At 43.3% G+C, this 20252-nt stretch overlaps 1 protein-coding gene across 1 annotated transcript in view; it reads left to right on the forward strand.

The window, feature by feature from the left end:
• Ide (Insulin degrading metalloproteinase) overlaps positions 1-20252 on the forward strand; it is a 212598-nt gene that overhangs the window by 60778 nt on the left and 131568 nt on the right. Inside the window, exons 11-14 of the mRNA XM_037426592.2 lie at positions 6842-7014; positions 10297-10400; positions 13227-13329; positions 18686-18781. Coding sequence (XP_037282489.2) covers positions 6842-7014; positions 10297-10400; positions 13227-13329; positions 18686-18781 — 476 coding nt within the window. The remainder of the gene's footprint in view (positions 1-6841; positions 7015-10296; positions 10401-13226; positions 13330-18685; positions 18782-20252) is intronic.

Here is a 20252-nt window from a genome sequence, read left to right on the forward strand (position 1 = left end):
CTGGGTGATTGGACCTTTAAGGCCCCCCGGCAGAGGCAACACACCCCTTTGGCCCCGGCTTCACGTAGACGGCACCCCTGGGCTGACCCACCCAGGGGAAATTGGCAGTCGCCTTTTCCTATCTCTCTCTTCCTACATCTTAGTCTTCTCTCGTCTTTAAATCTATCCTGTCTTCTTCTCTCTTCCATTTACTTCCGATTTTTCCTGGCGGCAAGGGTTAACCTTGTGTAATTACTCAACCTTGAGTAGTTATATTTGGTTATAGTGGCAATGTACGGCTGGCGTCTGCATCCTTATGCAATTAAGTGCTTCAGCGTCCCCTGGTTGGACTCCATGGTGAGAGGTCGCCATTGCTGCCGAAAAAAAAGTACACTACTATGGGAACACCTGCATTTCCCCGTCTACTAGATCGTCCTCCACCTAAGAGGGGACGCACCGATGACATCTCAATTTTCAGCCAACCCAGACAGTGTTTTCCCAAATTCCATGTTGTGCACAGCGAAAACCCAACAAAACAAGCCAGAGCCATATCTCCATTTCTTGTTGCTTAATCTCTGACTGAGGTCTTTGGCCCAGGATACAAGGTTACAAAAATGGCTAGCGGAGACCTTCTCCTTGAGCTGCCTGAAAAACACCACTATGAAAAAATTGGCAGTCTCGTAGCATTTGGTAATATCCCAGTATCTGTTTCACCTCATAGATCAATGAACACCTCACGCGGAGTTGTTTCAGAAGCAGACCTTCTTGAAATGTCTGAACAGGAACTGCTTGAAGGGTGGAAAGAGCAAAATGTCACAGATGTGGAACGAATCGTCATCAGACGAGAAAACAAAGAAATACCTACCAAACATTTAATACTCACCTTCGCAGCTAGCACACTGCCTTCATCTGTAGACACAGGCTACATCAAACTATCTGTCCGTCCCTACATTCCCAATCCAAGACGGTGTTTCAAATGTCAACGATTTGGTCATGGCTCGCAGAACTGCCGGGGTAAGGAAACTTGTGCAAGATGTGGTAGCCACGGCCACCCATCTGATAACTGTGTTATACGCCTCACTGCGTGAATTGTGACGGGGAACACGCCGCGTATTCGCGTTCGTGTCCTAACTGGAAGAAAGAAAAAGAAATAATCACTCTTAAAGTCAAAGAAAACATCACATTCAAAGAAGCAAGACGAAGAGTGTCGCCATTTTACGGCGCAACATATGCTGATGCGGCGCGTCAGGGGGCACCGCCGCACCAGCCCTCGCCACTCCTTCGGCCTGCGCATACCGATCCGGTGGTTGTGGCACCTGCCCCCAAGGTGGCTGTAGCCCAGGCTACACCGCCTACTCCCAAACAGAGACCGGAGACTCCAGAGTCCTCGGGTCTCAAGGCCTCCCCTCACCAGGCGAGGCCCGTAATCCGAACTAACAGCCCGCACGTGCGGGCATCCAGTGCCTCCGAGGAGGCAATGGATACGTCGGCACCCTTGGTGCCGAAAGAGCGGCGTGGCTCCTTGGAGCGCGCCAAGAAAACAAAAAAGCAAATAACAGGGCCTGGTGGTGGCCCTGTTAAGTGAACTCAAACTCCCCCGTCTAAACAGCCACTCGCTTTTCGTACACACAGCATTATTTTACATTCACCATGAACACTCAAATTATACAATGGAACGTCAGGGGCCTTCTCAGAAACCTTGACGACATCCAAGAACTCTTACACGAACACTCACCAAAAGTGCTGTGTGTACAAGAAACACACCTTAATTCAAAACACACAAATTTTCTTCGTAAACACGTTATTTTTCGAAAGGACCGTGATGATGCCATGACATCATCCGGAGGTGTTGCCATCATAGTGAAACAAGGAACTGCATGCACACACTTACAAATACAAACTTCCCTTGAGGCAGTGGCTGTTCGAGCACTTCTTTTTGATAAACTGATCACAATCTGCACTATTTACATTCCTCCTAGCTATCAGCTGCAAAAACGTGATTTACACTCCTTAATTGATCAACTTCCGGAACCTTATGTTCTTCTTGGAGACTTTAATGCGCACAGCAAGCTATGGGGTGACTCTCGATATGACGCGGGAGGTCGACTGATCGAACAGTTTCTTCTCTCGTCGAGCGCGTGTCTCCTAAATCGAAAAGAACCAACCTATTATAATCTCGCCAATAACACCTATTCCTCCATAGACCTAAGCATAGTATCTCCATCTCTTGTGTCTCTACTCCAGTGGAAAGTCGTCAGCAATCTGTACGGAAGTGACCACTTCCCCGTAGTTTTGAGCACAAATACAGTAACTGAGTCTCCACTACGTGTTCCCAAGTGGCTCATAAACAGAGCCGATTGGGAACAGTTTTATACCATCGCTCGTCTAGGTTGGAATGACATATGTACTTTGAACATTGATGTTGCTGTCAACTTTTTCACAGCGTTTTTAATTGATGCTGCAACAAAATGCATCCCACAAACAAATGGACACCCTGGAAAACGGCGTGTGCCATGGTGGAACTCTGAATGCCGAAACGCGCGCAAACAGCAAAACAGAGCTTGGAGGCTGCTTCGGAACTCACCGACAGCCGAAAATCTTGACACCTTCAAGAAAATAAAGTCTCAAGCTAGGAGAACGCGTCGGCAGGCCAGAAGAGAAAGCTGGCAGAAGTTTTTGTCAGGGATCAATTCTTACACACAACAGGCCAAAGTCTGGAACATGGTCGGTAGGATAGCAGGGAAACAAGTACACACACTTCCACTCGTAAACACTCAAGGTGATACCTTGGAAGATCAGGCAAACTTCCTCGGGGCACATTTTGAACGGGTATCCAGCTCGTCCCACTATACTGACACTTTCCAAAAATACAGAACAAGATTAGAAAAGCAAAAACTCGAACACAAATCCACTAGATACGAGACATATAACCAAGCTTTCAGTCTAGCGGAGCTCCGAACATCTCTAAACTCCTGCAGTACTTCTGCACCCAGGTCCTGACCGTGTGATGTATGAAATGTTAAAAAACCTACCAAACGAAACCCGAAAAACCTTACTTTGTTTGTACAATGCTATTTGGTCTTCTGGCACTATTCCTACCTCCTGGAAAGAGGCTATTGTTATTCCCATTTTGAAAGAGGGCAAGGACCCTTTTTTACCCTCGAGTTATGGGCCTATAGCACTTACAAGCTGCTTGTGCAAAGTCTTCGAAAAAATGATAAACTGCCGACTTGTACATTTTCTTGAAACAAATAATTTGCTCGACCCATTTCAGTGCGGGTTTCGAGAAAGTAGATCCACCACAGACCACCTTGTTCATATCGAGGCACAGATCAGAGACGCGTTCGTCCATAAACAATATTTTCTCTCTGTGTTCCTCGATATCGAAAAGGCTTATGATACTACATGGCGTTACGGAATTCTAAGAGACCTGTCCCACGTTGGTGTGCGCGGAAGAATGTTTCATATAATCGAAAGTTACCTGTCAAACCGGACATTCCGTGTCCGTCTGGGCAGTGTGCTCTCCCAAACATTTGTCCAGGAAACAGGCGTGCCACAAGGTGGTGTGCTTAGTTGCACACTTTTTATTATTAAAATGAATTCTTTGCACTTGTCCATTCCCCGCAATATGTTCTATTGTACATATGTCGGCGACGTTCAGCTTGGCTTCAAGTCATGCAACTTGGCCATGTGTGAGCGGCAGGTTCAGCTGGGTTTAAATAAGATCTCCAAATGGGCAGATGAAAACGGATTTCGACTTAACCCACAAAAAAGTACGTGTGTCTTGTTCTCTCGACAGAGAGGCATGCACTCGGAACCCGACATTCAACTGAACGGGCAACAACTGTCCGTCAAAGCCGAGCATAAATTCTTAGGCTTAATCTTGGACAACAAGCTGACCTTCGTACCCCCCATAAAGTATTTAAAAACAAAATGTTTAAAAGCCATGAATGTTATAAAAGTGTTGTCACGTACTACGTGGGGTAGTGACAGGAAATGCCTCATGAACCTGCATAGAAGCCTTATTCGCACCCGCGTAGATTATGGGGCCGTTGTCTATCAGTCAGCTACTCAAAGTGCCTTGAAGATGCTGGATCCCGTGCACCATTCGGGCATCCGCCTTTCTACGGGTGCTTTTCGCACCAGCCCCGTAAAAAGCCTTTACGTTGAGTCAAATGAGTGGTCGCTTCATCTGCAAAGAACCTACATGTCCTTTGTATATTTCCTTAAGGTGAAAGCAGACAAGAGGCACCCCTCATACTCTACTATTAATGACTTGTCGAACTCCATTCTTTTTCAAAACAGGCCTTCAATGAGGCAGCCCTTCTCAGTTCGCCTGAAGGGTCTAGCTGAGGACGCTGGAGTGTCACTCGAACGCAGTTTAATGGCTCCTGTAGCATACCCGCCACCGTGGCAGTGGCAGACTATAGATTGCGATGTGTCTTTTCTAGAAGTTACTAAACATGCGCCTATTGCCCATATTCGAACATACTTCTTGGAACTTCAACACAAATACACACGTCCTGAGTTTTTTACAGATGCCTCTAAGTCTAACTCCTCTGTGTCCTACGCTGCTGTTGGCCCTTCGTTTTCGGATGCTGGCCCTCTACATCCAGGCACAAGTATCTTCACAGCGGAAGCTTACGCGATACTTGTGGCAGCTAAACACATCAAACAATCACAAATACAAAAAGCAGTAATTTATACAGGCTCCCTCAGTGTGGTAACGGCTCTGCACAGTCTTAAAAAACAAAAAAACCCTGTCTTCGTTTCACTTTACTCCATTTTATGCACCCTCTACACACTCAACAGACATGTTGTGTGCTGGGTGCCAGGGCACCGTGAGATTCAAGGCAACGTGATGGCGGATCAGCTTGCTGCATCCGCCCACGAAAGCAGCGCCATTACACCGACATCAATCCCGGCCCTTGATCTTAAGTCGTCTCTCAAACGAAAACTCAGGGACTACTGGCAGAGCAAGTGGGATACACACACACAAAACAAACTACACATTATCAAGCCACACCTTGGCCATTGGCCACCAGTATCAAAATCACGTCTAACAGAGGTAACACTAACAAGACTCAGGATAGGACACATATACACGACACACACACATCTTTTGTCCGGTGGTGATCCACCATTGTGTGATAAATGTGGTGAGGCATTAACAGTTGCTTCACGTTTTAATTCAATGTAAACATTTAGACACTCTAAAAAGACAACACTTCCCACTATCCTACCGACAACATATACCTTTACACCCTGCAATGTTCGTCGGTAGGGAACCGCTTTTTAGTCACAAATCATTATTAGCGTTTTTAAAGGAAATTCATAATTTTCATATCATATACCCGGGCATACCGTAGCACGACCTCTCTAGAGAGGTTTTTGCTGCGGTGGCTACACAGGAAAGCACTTGCCTCACGGCCCTTGCACGCAAGGGTACTAACGTGTGAGGTACTTGTGCTAATGCCATACATGTCCACCATCATTTTTCATTATCACCAACTTTTGTCACCTATTCACACCACACACACCTTTCACGGCATGGTCATGATTTAATTATTTGTATGTTTTTACCCGCTTTACTGCGAGGAATTTTATGGCCCTTATACAGCCGCTAATCACAACCATTGTCCACATTCCTGTCTCATGAACTGGCGCTCTTTGGCCATCAAATGGCCCTTGCGCCAAAAAACACCATATATCATCATCATAAGGTACTCCGCTGCTGACCCGCAGGTCGTGGGATCGAATCCCGGCTGCATTTCCGGTGGAGGTGGAAATGTTGTAGGCCCGTGTGCTCAGATTTGGGTGCACGTTAAAGAACACCAGGTGGTCGAAATTTCCGGAGCCCTCCACTATGGCGTCTCTCATAATCATATGGTGGTTTCGGGACGTTCAACCCCACATATGTCAATCAATGGAAACCCTCAGTCATCGTCAGCTTGTGTGTCTATGCACTTTGTAGGGGTCCGTCCTACGTACGACTGATGCAGAAGCCTAACTAAAGCCTCAGCCGCACACAGTCATACCGTGCACGATTAACGTCCCCTATCCGTAGCTCGTCTCACTGCAGCTACACGGGTTCGGGCTCCCCCACAGCTTTCTCTTGTATTCATGCATCTGCATAGCGATAATGCTCGCGACAGGCATGTATTACGTAGTATCATTTCTGGCGGAATTGTATGTGCCGCTATAGAAAAGACGAGGAAGAATAGTGCGCGAATGAAGATAATGGCTTCGCTTTGCCAGTGAGCGGACCAGGCTGACGTTCGGCCAACCTCCAGTTACGAGTTTCTGCTCATTATAATGGGACAATATTATGAAATTGAACTCACAAATGCCCCTATTCTTGCTGTACAAGTTGAATAGCTGCCTAAACAAAATTGCTGGAAGTTTACAAATGTGAAAGTGTATTATTTAAAAAATGGTTCAAATAGAGATCACTTATGTACCTAGACTGAAAAGAAATAAAAAAAAGGTGATAATTACATATATGGGTGCTGCCATTTTTGACTGTTAAGCCGGTGTTTTCTTGTTCTGTATATCGCAACGGCCCTGAAACATTGTACGCACCAACCCAACAGTTGCATGCTCATTTGTCTTCCGCAATGCTGTTCCCTGTCACGCGGCACGTGTAATGTGATTAGCAGTGAATGGGATTAGCTTGGTAATGTTAGTTTTGTTGCTGCTACAAATAATGGCATTTGCCCATTGAATTCTGTGTGAGCATTTTTGTATTATGAGTTTTGTGGCTTTTATGGTCACGATGTGAAAATTTACAAATCGTATTGCTAGTGCTCTATCTCCTTTTGTTAATTGTAATATTATTGTTCTATTTGCATGCTGGTGCCAGACCACACAGACGACATAGTTCATCTAGTGTTTCAGTACCTGAACATGCTGCGCGCTGAAGGTCCCCAGCGTTGGATTTTCCAGGAGCTACAGGAACTGTGGCGCATGGCCTTTCGCTTCAAGGGTAAAGACACACCACAGAGCTACGTGCGGGATTTGGCTGGCATGCTTCACGTAAGTATAGCCATGTCTGATAACCTTGAAGCACAGAACCAGACGAGAACTATGGGGGAAACTAATGAAGACACACTAGGTGCATTAGTGAACTGTATCCATAAAGTTTTGTTTTATGTTCGCTGTCTGTTTATAACCCTTGGCATGCCTTGTTTGTGCATCAATAGACTTCATGCATAATGTGTTCAGTAATTGTGAGATGCCTAGTGGGGGCTCAAGGTAATAACTAAGACTCATTTGTAGAAAATCTGCACATCTTTCAATGCGCCTGTTGTTTTGCATAAATAAGAGTGTGCACGGCAATGCACCCATCAAATTTGAGAGAGATCCTTTGGCATCGAAAAACAGCCACAGTTGGCACTGACACACTAGAAGGTGCACCCATCTGATGAAAGCCTGCTAAGTGAAATGCGGTTAACTAAACTTAGAATTTGCATTTTTACCCCGAAAAAATCTATTCTGTCATGTGCAGCAGGTTAAGTGGAGCTGAAAAAAACGTACGCTAGCATAACACGATTTAGTATACTAGAACTACCAAAGGAAGATGTATAATATTGGTGACATAAGTAGCCTGCATCTGAAATTAAACATTGTGGGAGTTATGAAGTCAGTGTAATGATGAACAGCTGCTGTCGCAAAAAACACTGTCTCGTGTAAGCTTGGTAACATAGGCTATATGCCACTTTGTGTGTGCAATCAGCATTGCTTTCAGACTGTAATTGACTCTTTTTTCATTTATCTGCTAAACTGCAAGTTGCCATCTGCTTATACCAGCAGCAAGACCAGTTTCTTAGAGTAGGCTGCTGCTACAATAAATAGCATTGTTTGTAACCAACTTTGAAGGAAAGTCAAATGTTTTAAATACAGTGCAGACCATTTCTAACGTAACTGCTTACAGTGCAGTACCGGCTAAAATGCATTTTTTTCTGACTCCTGTTTACCCTCCCATAGGACTCTATGTATGATTACTGCTTATTGTGCAATCCCCCCCGCGATGAAAGACTGGTTACAATGCAGTGGTCTGAAAATTCTCAGAGAAGCAAAGGAGAGAGCATGCTTCTCAGGGCAGGTGTGCTAACCCGCCGCGGTGGTCTAGTGGCTAAGGTACTTGGCTGCTGACCCGCAAGTCGTGGGATCGAATTCCATCTGTGGCGGCTGCATTTCCGATGGAGGCGGAAATGTTGTAGGCCCGTGTGCTCAGATTTGGGTGCACGTTAAAGAACCCCAGGTGGTTAAAATTTCTGGAGCTCTCCACTACGGCATCTCTCATAATCATATGGTGGTTTTCGGACGTTAAACCCCACATATCAATCAATCAATCAATCAATCAATCAATCAATCAATCAGTGCAGGTGTGCTAGCCAGGGACAGAGTGACGATGACTTTACGAAAGAGGGGATGTAAAAAGAGCGATCCTGTAACAGGGGGGGGGGGGGGGGTAAAGCAAAAAAGGGTGGTGATGGAGGTGCAGCTGCGAAGGTGCAGGTTGTGAAGAAAGGGAGTGGTTGCATTGGCGACAGGGAAGCCTTTACCGCTTCTGCTTTGGGTGCCTGTCATGCGCGCCCTGCTGCGAACGGGCACCCGCGTCCAGCACATTTTTTCTTCGTTTTTTCTATCGAGAAAATAGTTGCATCATCGTAGAGTGTAGATTTTGTGCATGCGATTTCGATTCTTGCACTAGTGACAATGCTTTGAGGTGTCATCAAGCTTTCACTTTTGACCACCAACACGCAAACTTCCAAGTTCAGAAGATTTTTCGCAGGATAGCTGGGCGGCAGTTCTCCCGATTGCAAACTGAAGCTTTGTTTCATGCGTGCTTCCCTCGGTTTAGCTCGTGAGTGCAATATTTTCTAAGCCCGATCTTAGTGTTTTCTTGGCAAACCTTTCGTCACGGCATCCCACATTGCAATCCATGCTCTAAGCTTAACGAACGATAGCTGCTTCATTCATAATGGCTGCAAACTATCTAATTTGAGATGTGGTGCCGAGTCAACGGAGTCATTTCACACTTGTTGCATTTTCAACGAAAATTAGGGTCTGTGTATGTAGCACTTGAGAGGCAGTTTGTGGTTGCCACTGTTTTTGACACAGGGCACGCATCTGAAAAATCGAAGAAGTGTAGAAATTTCAGTTGCCATTTGACACACAGTTTCTGTGCATTGTGGTGCTGTGGTGAAGTCTACATTAATAAGGGGATCCGGAAGGTTAGTTAGCGTCATTTCTTTGTGGCACCTTTTTTTTGCATTTGTTATGTCGGCACCGCATGTCCGCGAACGCAAACCATTCAGCATTTTCAAATTTAAAGGGACACTAAAGAGCAACAGTAACTTGGTTTAAATTGATGAACTGCACTCCGCGAACTAGAACACTATATGTTTCACTATCATCAGCCCGTTATTTGCGGAGAAAATCAAGGTTCAAGTTTCATTTTTAAATTTTGTGCCGAAATCTCTGGGCGTCAGATCACTAATATTGAAATGTATTTTTCATATTTTCGCAACATGGGCCTGATGAAATTTTCTGAAACTTCGTACGCTAGGTCCATAACACCCAAAGATGGCAATTTACTTCATTTTTATCAATTACAAGCTACAAAGGACCCAGTAGATGCCTTGAGAATCTAACGTCACTGTGTTTGGTGCGTGAATCTCAAGGTGGTCTCACCACTGGCATTTTCTTCTCACAAGTTTTCTCGATTACCAAGCATAATCTCGTGGTGAGAGTGGTGTTTTCAAGATTGTGAAATCGTATTTTACTAATACACTACAAATTGTTTTTCTCTGTAGTGTCCCTGCAAATGCAAACTTGTGTCTCAGTTGTATGCCCCTATAGTAAGATTCCGTGACTGTCTCTTGCACACGTGCAGCTTGTCAAAAGTATTGTTTTAGTTATAGTATGGTATCGCTTATAGTGCGGATATTCACTACTCTGGTGACTTATCAGCAGTCTATACTGTACCTCTATTAAACACTTCCAAGACTATCCACTGTGCACAAAAGAAGTATAGCTCAGCCACTTGATTGAATAGTCTACCATGACAAAAAGTTGCAGTACTTTGTGGTCTGTGGACCTGGGCTATAGGACTGTTGCTGAATGCACTGATCACACCATGTGCCCAGCGCTCTTTTTCTGGGGTGTCGCCTGCTTCAGATGTCATGTTTATAATTTACGCCTGCTGCGGTATTTACTATACTGTCTGAGACCATGTGGCTGCTGCAGAGTATTTGTGTACATATATATTCTTTGTGTGTGATTCTAATCAACTTTTACTTTCTTGTTCAGCTTTTTCCATTCCAAGACGTTCTTGCAGGGCCATATTTATTAGAAGAGTACCGACCAGATTTGATTAATGATTTGCTGAATTACCTCAGGCCTGACAATGTGCGGTAAGTTCTAACTGTCATTTTGTTTCTTTATTCATTAGAATCTTGACTCTCACTTTCTGGGTTTTGGTGTAGTATGTTCTCTGTGAAGTGTAGATCTTTTCTAGGTGTCCTGAATACTAGTTCAGTGTGTATATCTATAGATATATGGAAGAACACAGCTTTTTTTTTTGCTATATCCTATTGGCCACTAAATAAAAACCAGGGAAGTATGATGATGCAACGTGTATACATTTTGCACCATCTCCTTGCTATACCCACCCTCTGCATGAGGTCGGCCGCAGCTTGTGTTCTGAGCACACAGTGGGCCTGCAAACATGCCTCGAATAACCGAGTTTGCCATGAAGAGTGAAGTGTTTGCAGTAATTAGACTTCTGCATTCTAAGGGGTACAGTGCAGTGGAAGTTCGAGTTCATCAACGGATGAGTAATGTGTATGGCGCAACGTTCACGAGTGATAGTAAGGTGCTGCATTGCTGTACGAAATTCAGAGCAGGATGTTCAGAATGGAGGCAGACAGGGGAGGAGGTGCGTGTTAAACAATGATCTTGTTCAGTGAGTTTTTCAGGCTATTAGAATTGTCGAGTCACATCATCTGTGCGATTTATTTCCCTGCATTTCATGGTTACCTTTCAATACCATTGTGAATGAGAGACTCCAGTACCATGAACTCGGTTCAAAATGCTTAAGGGGAGACACTACTCTTTTAAAATGTTTTTTCTTTTTTGATTGATTTTGATGAGACATGGTGTGCTTATGTATATATATGTGTGCTGATTTTAAATATACAATTATTTCTCTTGTATAAGGTGTAGTTTTAAAATACAAAATATTCAATGTGCCTTTGGGGAGCAAGATTTTTTTTTAACTAAGAGAGCTACAAAGTAAGCTGACATATCGCAATAATCTGAAATCGGAACCGTGTGCAATGCCACGAAAATGGATGTTCTAAATAAATTTGAACAAAAGTTATGGTACATTGAACATTTGTGTCCGAGTAGGTTTCAAGCTAGAATTTCACTGGCAAGGGTTCGAGATACCGTAACTTTCCTTCTAGTTGGTTTAAAACATTAAACATTAATTTTTTGTTGCATTTCAACCAGCTTTGATTCCAAATTATTTTGATATGCTTATTTACTTTGTAACTTTCTTAGTATAGGCAAAAACTTGCTTCCCAAAAGGCACATGAAATATTTAGTATTTAAAAACTCTTCTTGACAAAAAAAATAATTTCACATTTGATATCAGCACACACATATACATACACTTGCTAAGTTTCATCAAAATTTATCTAGAAATAAAGAAGTTTTTTTAAAGTACCATGTGCCCCCTTAAGTGGTGATTATTATACAAGTAGTAACATACTCACTGTAATAAAGCATAGTAGTAACGAACTAAGAATAAGACACATCACTGTGGCCATAAATAATTAGTCATTTCAGTAGTGATAAGACAGCTGTGTGTATTTACTCTGCATCGACAGACAGTTTGTGTGAAAGTTTGATTATATTTTATTCAAACTTCTCAGCTTCAAGTTCTTATTTGTTTTGGAATGTAGTTACTCGCGTAATGAACGCACTTTTTTTCTTTAAAAATTGGAGCGAAGTTGGGGTGGATTTATTATATGGGGCAAATTTTATGAAAACTTCTGTAGGATGAGCGAAAATTGCAATAATGCAAAAAAAAGAAAACAAGTTAGGTTGCTTAATCTTTCGCGATTGACATGCATGAACACTGTTTGGAAACGGCTTTTTTTCGTTGCACTTCACTCACCTTTGGTGGTTGGAAGGTGGTATCTTTTTGCAGCTGTCCCTGCACCGCCTGCGCACTCCATAAAAGCATGTCAAGGCTTTCGTTTCTCGCAATTGTTTAACTGCAACAGTGGTATCTGCTGTGATCTCGAGGGGCGCCCAAAAGCATGCATACGACCCACTTAACCATTTTCGTGGCAACCTCGTACGACGACCGCGATGACGCCATTGACATTGCAGCAAGCTACCACCGAAGCATCAAAACAAACTGCTGATAACAAGATTAACGACAAAATACAACCGCCACCTCGCTGTGAGAAGTTGGTGTAGAAAGGGTAGCTACCTTGTTGAGGAAATCGTCACGATCTTTACTGGGTGACAAGTGTTATTTTTTTTTCTAGTTTTCCAGAAACATACGACATGATAGTGGTGAGTGGCCCTTCGCAACAGCTATGGGCCTGAAATCATCGCTCGAAAATTGCCTGCATGTAGTTGGGTCTTTAAGTATTGTATTTACAGGAAGCAACTGTCCGTTACGCGAGCAGTTTCGTGACTTTCACTCGCTGTGTGCTTATCAACAGCGATGTCTCTACACTCGCATCGTTAATTAAAAAGACAGGGAACGTGCTGCCAAAGATAGAAAGAAAAATAATATGGTGCGCAGCAGTGGGGGGGGGGGGGGAGCAAAAAAACTGAAGCTGTCGGTTAGCGAAACTGCAGATGAATGCAGGGGGTGCATTTTTTAGGCCAGAGAAAACAATATTCCAAATTCTGACGACTGAAGTTGGAGGTGCGTTTATTATGCGAGTGTGTACATTACACGGGTGAATATAGTATGTAACAGTAGCTTGTATGTTATCACATTCATAATCACAGAATATGGCACAAGCTTACTGCGTAATGCTACTTATACTGATTGTAAATACTATATATACTATTTGGTGATTTACTCTACTGTAAAAATGTGAAGGCTGTTCCTGCATGTGTGCTAATTTTTACCCAGCAGCAGTGGAAAAATAGGCGCTGATGGGATGGATGGATGGCCGTATTGAAGACATGGCTGCAAATTTGTTTTTTAGGATTACTGTGGTTGCCAAACGCTTCGTGGGGGAGGCAGATTCTGTGGAGAAGTGGTATGGCACGCAGTACCATTTGGAACCTATTCCCGACTCTGTAATGCAGGTAAACTTTCAATTTTGATAGTTTAGCATCTAGTGTACCAGGTTTTTTAAAAGGGCTAAACTCTAAACTCTATATAACCCGGGTAAATCGAATTGTCTTTTATATCGAACCGTTTTTGATCACGGCAATGCTTTATTGTCCACATATAGACAAATCTACAACTTGTGTCAATAAGAAGCCTAACCTCATACTCTACCCAAGCTTACACCCTGGTTGCTATTGTCACGGGGTCGTGATGGTGTTGAAGGCAGGATGGTCAGGTGAAACTGTTTATTTGAGCAAACCTGTGCCTGGTAATTGGAAAGTCGGGTTACAGTAGCACACTTGCACTGATAGCAGCGAATGTAGCGTTGGTCGTCGATCAACTGACAAGCGGTGAAGCGCGTCGGCATTTATACCCTTGCCATCGAATATTCCAGCGTTAACGTTAGCGCCGACTTAGGGTCCCAAATAATCTGCGATTTTCCCGAAGTGGGTGTAGTCTTAACAAAATGATTTACTAAAGCCTCGAAGCTTCTCGAACATCGTAGGCGCGGTTTGCGCTGAATGTAGTGTAATGTGATCATAACAAAACTTGAGGAAAGGACTGTGGCATTGCCCCCCTGCGAAAAAGCCATCGTCCCGACGCTTTAACAAAAGACGAAGGTAAAATAATAGAGACAATAAACAATAAGTACAGCAACAACAACAAAATACAGTCGTCAGGTTCGCGCATGGAATCCCTTGAGGCGTACGACATGGACGACTTCAGGTCGAGCACAGTGTCGTTCAGAGTTCGTATGCTGTCGGGAACAACCTCGTAGTCGAGTGGGCCCAGACGTCGAACTACTCTGTACGGTCTGAAGTACCATTGCAGAAGTTTTTCACCGAGTCCACGTTGGCGTATTGGCGTCCATACCAAGACTCGGTTCCTGAGCTGGTACTCAATGAAGCTTTGTTGAAGATTGTAACGGCAACTGTCGGTCGCTTGCAGATTCTTGGTGTGCAGGCGAGCGAATTGATGAGCTTCTTCCGCGTGCTGAAGGTAGGTGGTGATGTCAAGGTTTTCTTCATCAGCGACGTTAGGAAGCATAGCGTCAAGTGTCGTTACCAGGCTCCTTTCATAGACCAACTTATACGAAGTCATCTGTGTCGTTTCTTGGACGGCCGTATCGTACGCAAAGGTCACGTACGGAAGGAAGGACGTACATAGCCAGCATAATAGCGATGGTCTTAAGACGTTCGGTGAGGCCGTTGGTCTGTCGATGGTAGGCGGTGGTGCAGCGGTGATTTGTCTGGCTGTACATCAGGATTGCTTGAGTTAGGTCCGCCGTAAACGCTGTACTACTTCTATCAGTAATGAGGACCTGTGGAGCTCCATGACACAGAACAATGTTCTCGACGAAGAACTTTGCTACCTTGGAGGCACTGCCTTTGGGGAGGGCCTTTGTTTCGGCGTAGTGTGTGAGGTAGTCAGTAGCTACGACGATCTATTTGTTTTCAGGATTTGACGTCGAGAACGGCCCCATAAGTCCATGTCGATTTGCTGGAACGGCTGGCGAGGTAGCTCGATGGGCTGGAGAAGTCCGGCTGGCCTAGTCGGCGGTGTCTTTCGTCGTGGACAGCCGCAGCAGGTCCTGATGTAGCGAGTGACGTCGGCGGAAAGTCGTGGCCAGTAGTAAATTTCTTGTATTCTTGCAAGCATATGGGAAACGCCGAGGTGTCCAGCCGTTGGGTCGTGTAGGGCCTCGAGTACTTCTGGTCTCAATGCTGAAGGAACCACGAGAAGGTGGTTGGCTCGAAGGGGTGGGAAGTTCTTCTTTAAAATAATTCCTTTTCGCAAGAGCGACGAGTTCAGTCCTCTTTTTAAAACATTCGGAACAGTCGTGCTGCTACCCTCGAGGTATTCCACAAGGCTTCAGAGTTCCTGGTCAGCTCGCTGTTGCTCAGTGAAGTCATCGACAGTCATTGTTCCAAAGAAGCTGTGCTCATCCAGGCCGTTGAGCAGCGGTGGTTCGACGGGAGCACGAGACAAGCAGTCGGCGTCAGAGTGTGTTCTTCCAGACTTGTAAATGACGATCACGTCGAGTTCTTGAAGTCTGAGGCTCCATCCTGCAAGGCGACCCGAAGGGTCTTTCAAGTTAAGCTAGCCAACAAAAGGTGTGGTGGTCGCTCACAACTTTGAAAGGCCTGCCGTAGGGGCGAAACTTTGACGCTGCCCAGATGATGGCAAGGCACTCCTTTTCTGTTGTGAAATAGTTGGCCTCGGTCTTGGATAGCGACCGGCTAGCACAACTGATGACCTTTTCCACGTCGCCAGTCCTTTGCACAAGATACTCACTTTTCTGTGGCATTGGCAATACACACTTGCTTTGCCCACTTAGCACAACAGACATCTCTACATCATACTGATAGGAATGTCACGAGGTACTGCCATTTGAATACAGCACTCATGCTTACTTTAAACCACATTAAAGGGTCTTAAAAGCAATGTTTGCCATTAATAATTGGTCAATAGACTCACGTACACTGGTCAATAAAACAACACATATACATCTTGAGAATGTCAGGGGTGTAACTTTGATGGGTGTTTGGTTGTAGGTATTACATGCCACTAGATTACTGTCTCCACCTTTCATTTTGTTGGTGCATAAGGCAAAAACATTGTGATGCACAATTTATTTGCCTTCAAGGAGACAAGCTCATAATCAGACTCTTCAGTGTCCTTGTTTGGATAAGTCTTCTAGCCTAGTAATATCAGAATGAACCAAGCAGAGTAGAATTCCAATGCAGCAGTGTTAAAGAGCTCGTTCCCCAGTAATTTTGGTGTCTTTGTCCGCGTTGGCATCATTGGTTGTGAACCAAAAATCATTGCTGTCCTTGAGTGAAAATTTGTGATTAATGCAGATAAATAAAAGATAGCAATGTTCGGTCTTGGCAAGAATGGAACCCAGGCCTTTTATGCGGCGAGCAGCTGTTTTACCACAAACCCTCGTCAGTGCTTGAAAGTGCTTTGTGAATGAAAGAACAGTGTAAGAATGTCATGTAGTGAATGGAGTCTCCTTAGTGCATGTATTATCACATGAAAGAATTGTAGAATGGCATGATGATGTAAAAACATGTAAATTGCACAATAGTGGGTGGTTTAAATCCTTCAGCGGTGGAGGTGTACAAGTGTACACATCAACTTCGGAAGTGCTTCACACACTGCGTGTTTCTTTGAATGGCTTGAAATACAGGGTGCACATTATGAAGCGTGGAAACTTGGGCAAGTTGGTAGGACATAACTGAATGTAGGAACAGCGCAACCTAGAAGTAGTTACTTCGTAACTACGGTAACCTGTCCTTGTTCTGTCCTTGTTTTTTTGCTTCCGTAGTTACGAAGTAGCTACTTCTAGATTGCGCTGTTCCTCCATTCAGTTATATCCTACCAACTTGCCCAAGTTTCCACGCTTCATAACTTCATTTCTAGTACAATGGGCTCCTTTGTTGTTTTGTTCCTCTCAGTGTTTTAATAAGTCGTATCGCCCTGGCAAGCTAGGTCCTTCGCCTACTGCATCCGTGTCAAGGTCTTGCCTACGCGCTTTTTTCTGTCCTTGTTTTTTTCGCTTTTGTAGTTACAAAGTAACTACTTCCAGGTTGCGCTGTTCCTACATTAAGACAGGGTGCACACTTGCACAGGCTTCCGGAGTAGACAACTAGCAATCAATTAAGTTCATTGTACTGCATATTGCTCCAGGGGACACTTTGCTGGAGACACTCTGATGTTCGATGATCATTCGAGGTACCGCGTTTCAGGACCAATGTCAAGGGTGTTAATTTTCTTTGCTTAAAATGAATGTACCCAGAAAGTAAACTGCATGAATTTTGACTCTAATATTGGATTTTTTAAATGTAAGAATTGAGGTTGTGCGATGGCAGAATCAGATGATTATGTACTTATTAGCATTAATTATCTAATGTTGCACAAAACAATGTGTTGCTGCATTTTCTTTATTGGGATGTAATATGGATCTGGTGCCTTGGAACCCACAATTACCAAATGTGCTGGTGCGCGTGGCACCTTGCGGACACGCAGTGAGTGCTTTGTCAGTTGGCAAAAGGAAGAATTATGATATAATGGGCACTTTCCAACTGTACATCGAGTAGGCATTCTAAGATAGCTTGAAATGACCAATGTTATGTGCACAAATGTTCCTTTGCTTGCAGCATGTTGAAGGCAATGCAAACGGGGCCCAATTACCATATTTGCTCGCACAACGAACCCACTTTTTATTTTAAAAAATGTTGCCGCCAATTTGGGAGGAGGGTTCATTACGCATAAGAAAAAAGTTGCAGAAGTTATAACAGTGAAAATTTTGCATGACAGTTTTGCTTGTCTTGGCTTCATTTAACGCTTTTTCTATCAAGGGCACTGGCTATCATATCGAAGTAAAATAAACTGATACATTAAAAATTTTCTTTTTCAATGACCAAGGTGGAGGGTGGGTTAATTATATGAGTGGGCTTATTTCGCGAATAAATACAGTATATCGCCGCTTGCTACTGTTGAAGGTGATACTCAAGCATCCTCCCAAGTTTTTGTTGGATCTGAGCCTGAGGTCTAATCGAGCGTAACTGTATAAAGTCTTATGTCCAAATGGCCCTTAACCAAAAAATATAATTTTCAATGAAGGGAGTTGCTATGCTTTGCCAACCTGTGGATACAGCAACCTTTAATGCCGAGTGTCACAAATTCGTGATATACCGAAAAACTTCGAGCAAGCAAGTCACAAAATGCATACCACCTTTAATAGCAGCGGTCAAGTACTCGCGGGGATCGCAACTTTCAGCATGAAAAAAATCTAGCGCAGTCTCATCTGAAGTATTTTATGCTAGAAGCAATTGTTTTATAGCTGATGGCGGAGAGCGCAAAGCGCGTGTAACATCCCTCACGTCTTCATTATTTCTCGCCTGTTAGACATGAATTTTATCTTCAATAATTTTGTTTATTTGGTGTGTATGAACCTAAGAGATGGCACATGACATGTTATGTAGTTCTGAAGGTTTTTTGTTGTAAGGTCCTTCACTTTTGTGGCGAATGGAGAATTCATGAAATACATAAAAGTATGTATTAAAGTTGCAATTTATACGATTTAACTGTAGAACCAGTTAAAAGTTGCTATTTAAAGCTGAAAATGAAAACAATTTTTATTTTGTTCAGCAGTTTCATAATTTAGTCATTAAATAGTTGAGCCAGCCAAGTAATATTGTTTGTGAATATCATTAAACTGTTTTGTTTTAATTGCCTGGGTGACTGTTCAATATTTTGTGAGATTTTTTTAAGTTTGTAATAAAGTTTCATTATTTTGCTTTGACTGCATTTTTGTTTGAACAGATGTGGCGTGATGCTGGTATAAATGAGAACCTCAAGTTGCCACCTCATAATGAGTTCATTCCAAGCAACTTTGACCAGTGTCCACGTGAAGGAGAGGTAACTTGATTTTCTTTTATTGTGCGGTCTGCTTGTAAAGTTGTTTGTGCTAGTCAGGAAGCCTACTTACTCGAAACTCTATTCTACACCCTGACTACTTTATATCTTTTGAGTACAAGTGCAAGTTACTTTATTGGTAAAACTTGTGATCCATTCTGTTGCCCTTGAATGGGCAACAAGAATGAATGTTATAAACCTACTGGAACAAAAATTACGATACATTGAGCATTCGTGAGGGAGTCCATTTTGAGCTGCGATTTCACTCATGAATATTCAACATACCATAATTTTTTTAAAATTTTAGATGGGTTTAGAAACATCCATTTTTTGCATTGCACACATTCATGAATTGAGATTATTGTAATATGCTGATTTACTTTGTCATTCTCATAGTTTAAAAAAACTGTGCTCTTCAAAAAAAAGGTACATAACATATTTGTATCTTAAAACTACTCATTACACTAGAAAAATAAAGTGGAACCTCAATTATTCCTTCAGTTTTGCGACGCATGTTTCCCATCAAATTCCTTTGGTTGTTTCAAGACCACTGTAGAAATAATGGATGAAAAACCTAAATTATATGACCGAATTTTACGACTACTTTCTGATACCCCCTAGGAAAAAAAAAATTGCCCTTTTTCCTTGAATATAATGCTGACCAAGTATTTGCGAGGACAAAATAAAGACTTCTGGGCCCCTTGGTTATAGATTTGGAAAAAATATAAGTTTAGCTTGGCAACTCCAAGCAAAAGCTCACTCATCGGATTATGACAGGGCACTTTGCATATTGTGAACATTGCAGACGCGTGTCTTGTAATAACTTTATCTAATGCTAACACATGGTATCTGCAGTAAGATGTTTTGCTTATCAGCACTTCGGATATCATGATGGAGACCATTGCGGGATGGCTCTTTGTACTCGTGACCGAGCATGACATACTTTGAAATACCGGGCACCGTGGCAAGGCACACCACGACTGAGCTTACTGTTCGGAGTTGTGGCTAGGCCAAACTCTGCTTATTACGCTGATGTATGAGACTAATCCGAACTTTGCAGGCAAGAACAGTGCACCACAAAACATGCAAAAGCAAAGAATCCGCAAAGTGCTTCGTCGCAAGCAACAAATAGTATTGCCGGCTAGCTCCTCGGAACTGTGAATAGGCATCGTAAGCATTGGCAGCGAAGCTCATTGCGTAGCGACCGCTCAAAGCACCGGTGGAAGCGGCCAGCGATTTTGCTGGCCGCTTCCACTGGTGTTTCAGTGATTTTGCTGAATTGAAGACCAAGCACACTGCACACTGTTATCCTTGTATATTTATTTTGCCTTATCATAAATTGTTATACACTCTTCTAGAAGTTTGAACGCATCAAATAGTAAAATACTGGTGGGAATTGAATCTAATAGCAAACATTATTTGAAAAATATATGAAAGTTTGAATATGCACACACCCTAATCAAAATCAATTAAG

The sequence above is a fragment of the Rhipicephalus microplus genome, chromosome X, assembly GCF_043290135.1.
Source record: "Rhipicephalus microplus isolate Deutch F79 chromosome X, USDA_Rmic, whole genome shotgun sequence".
NCBI classification, from domain to species: domain Eukaryota; kingdom Metazoa; phylum Arthropoda; class Arachnida; order Ixodida; family Ixodidae; genus Rhipicephalus; species Rhipicephalus microplus.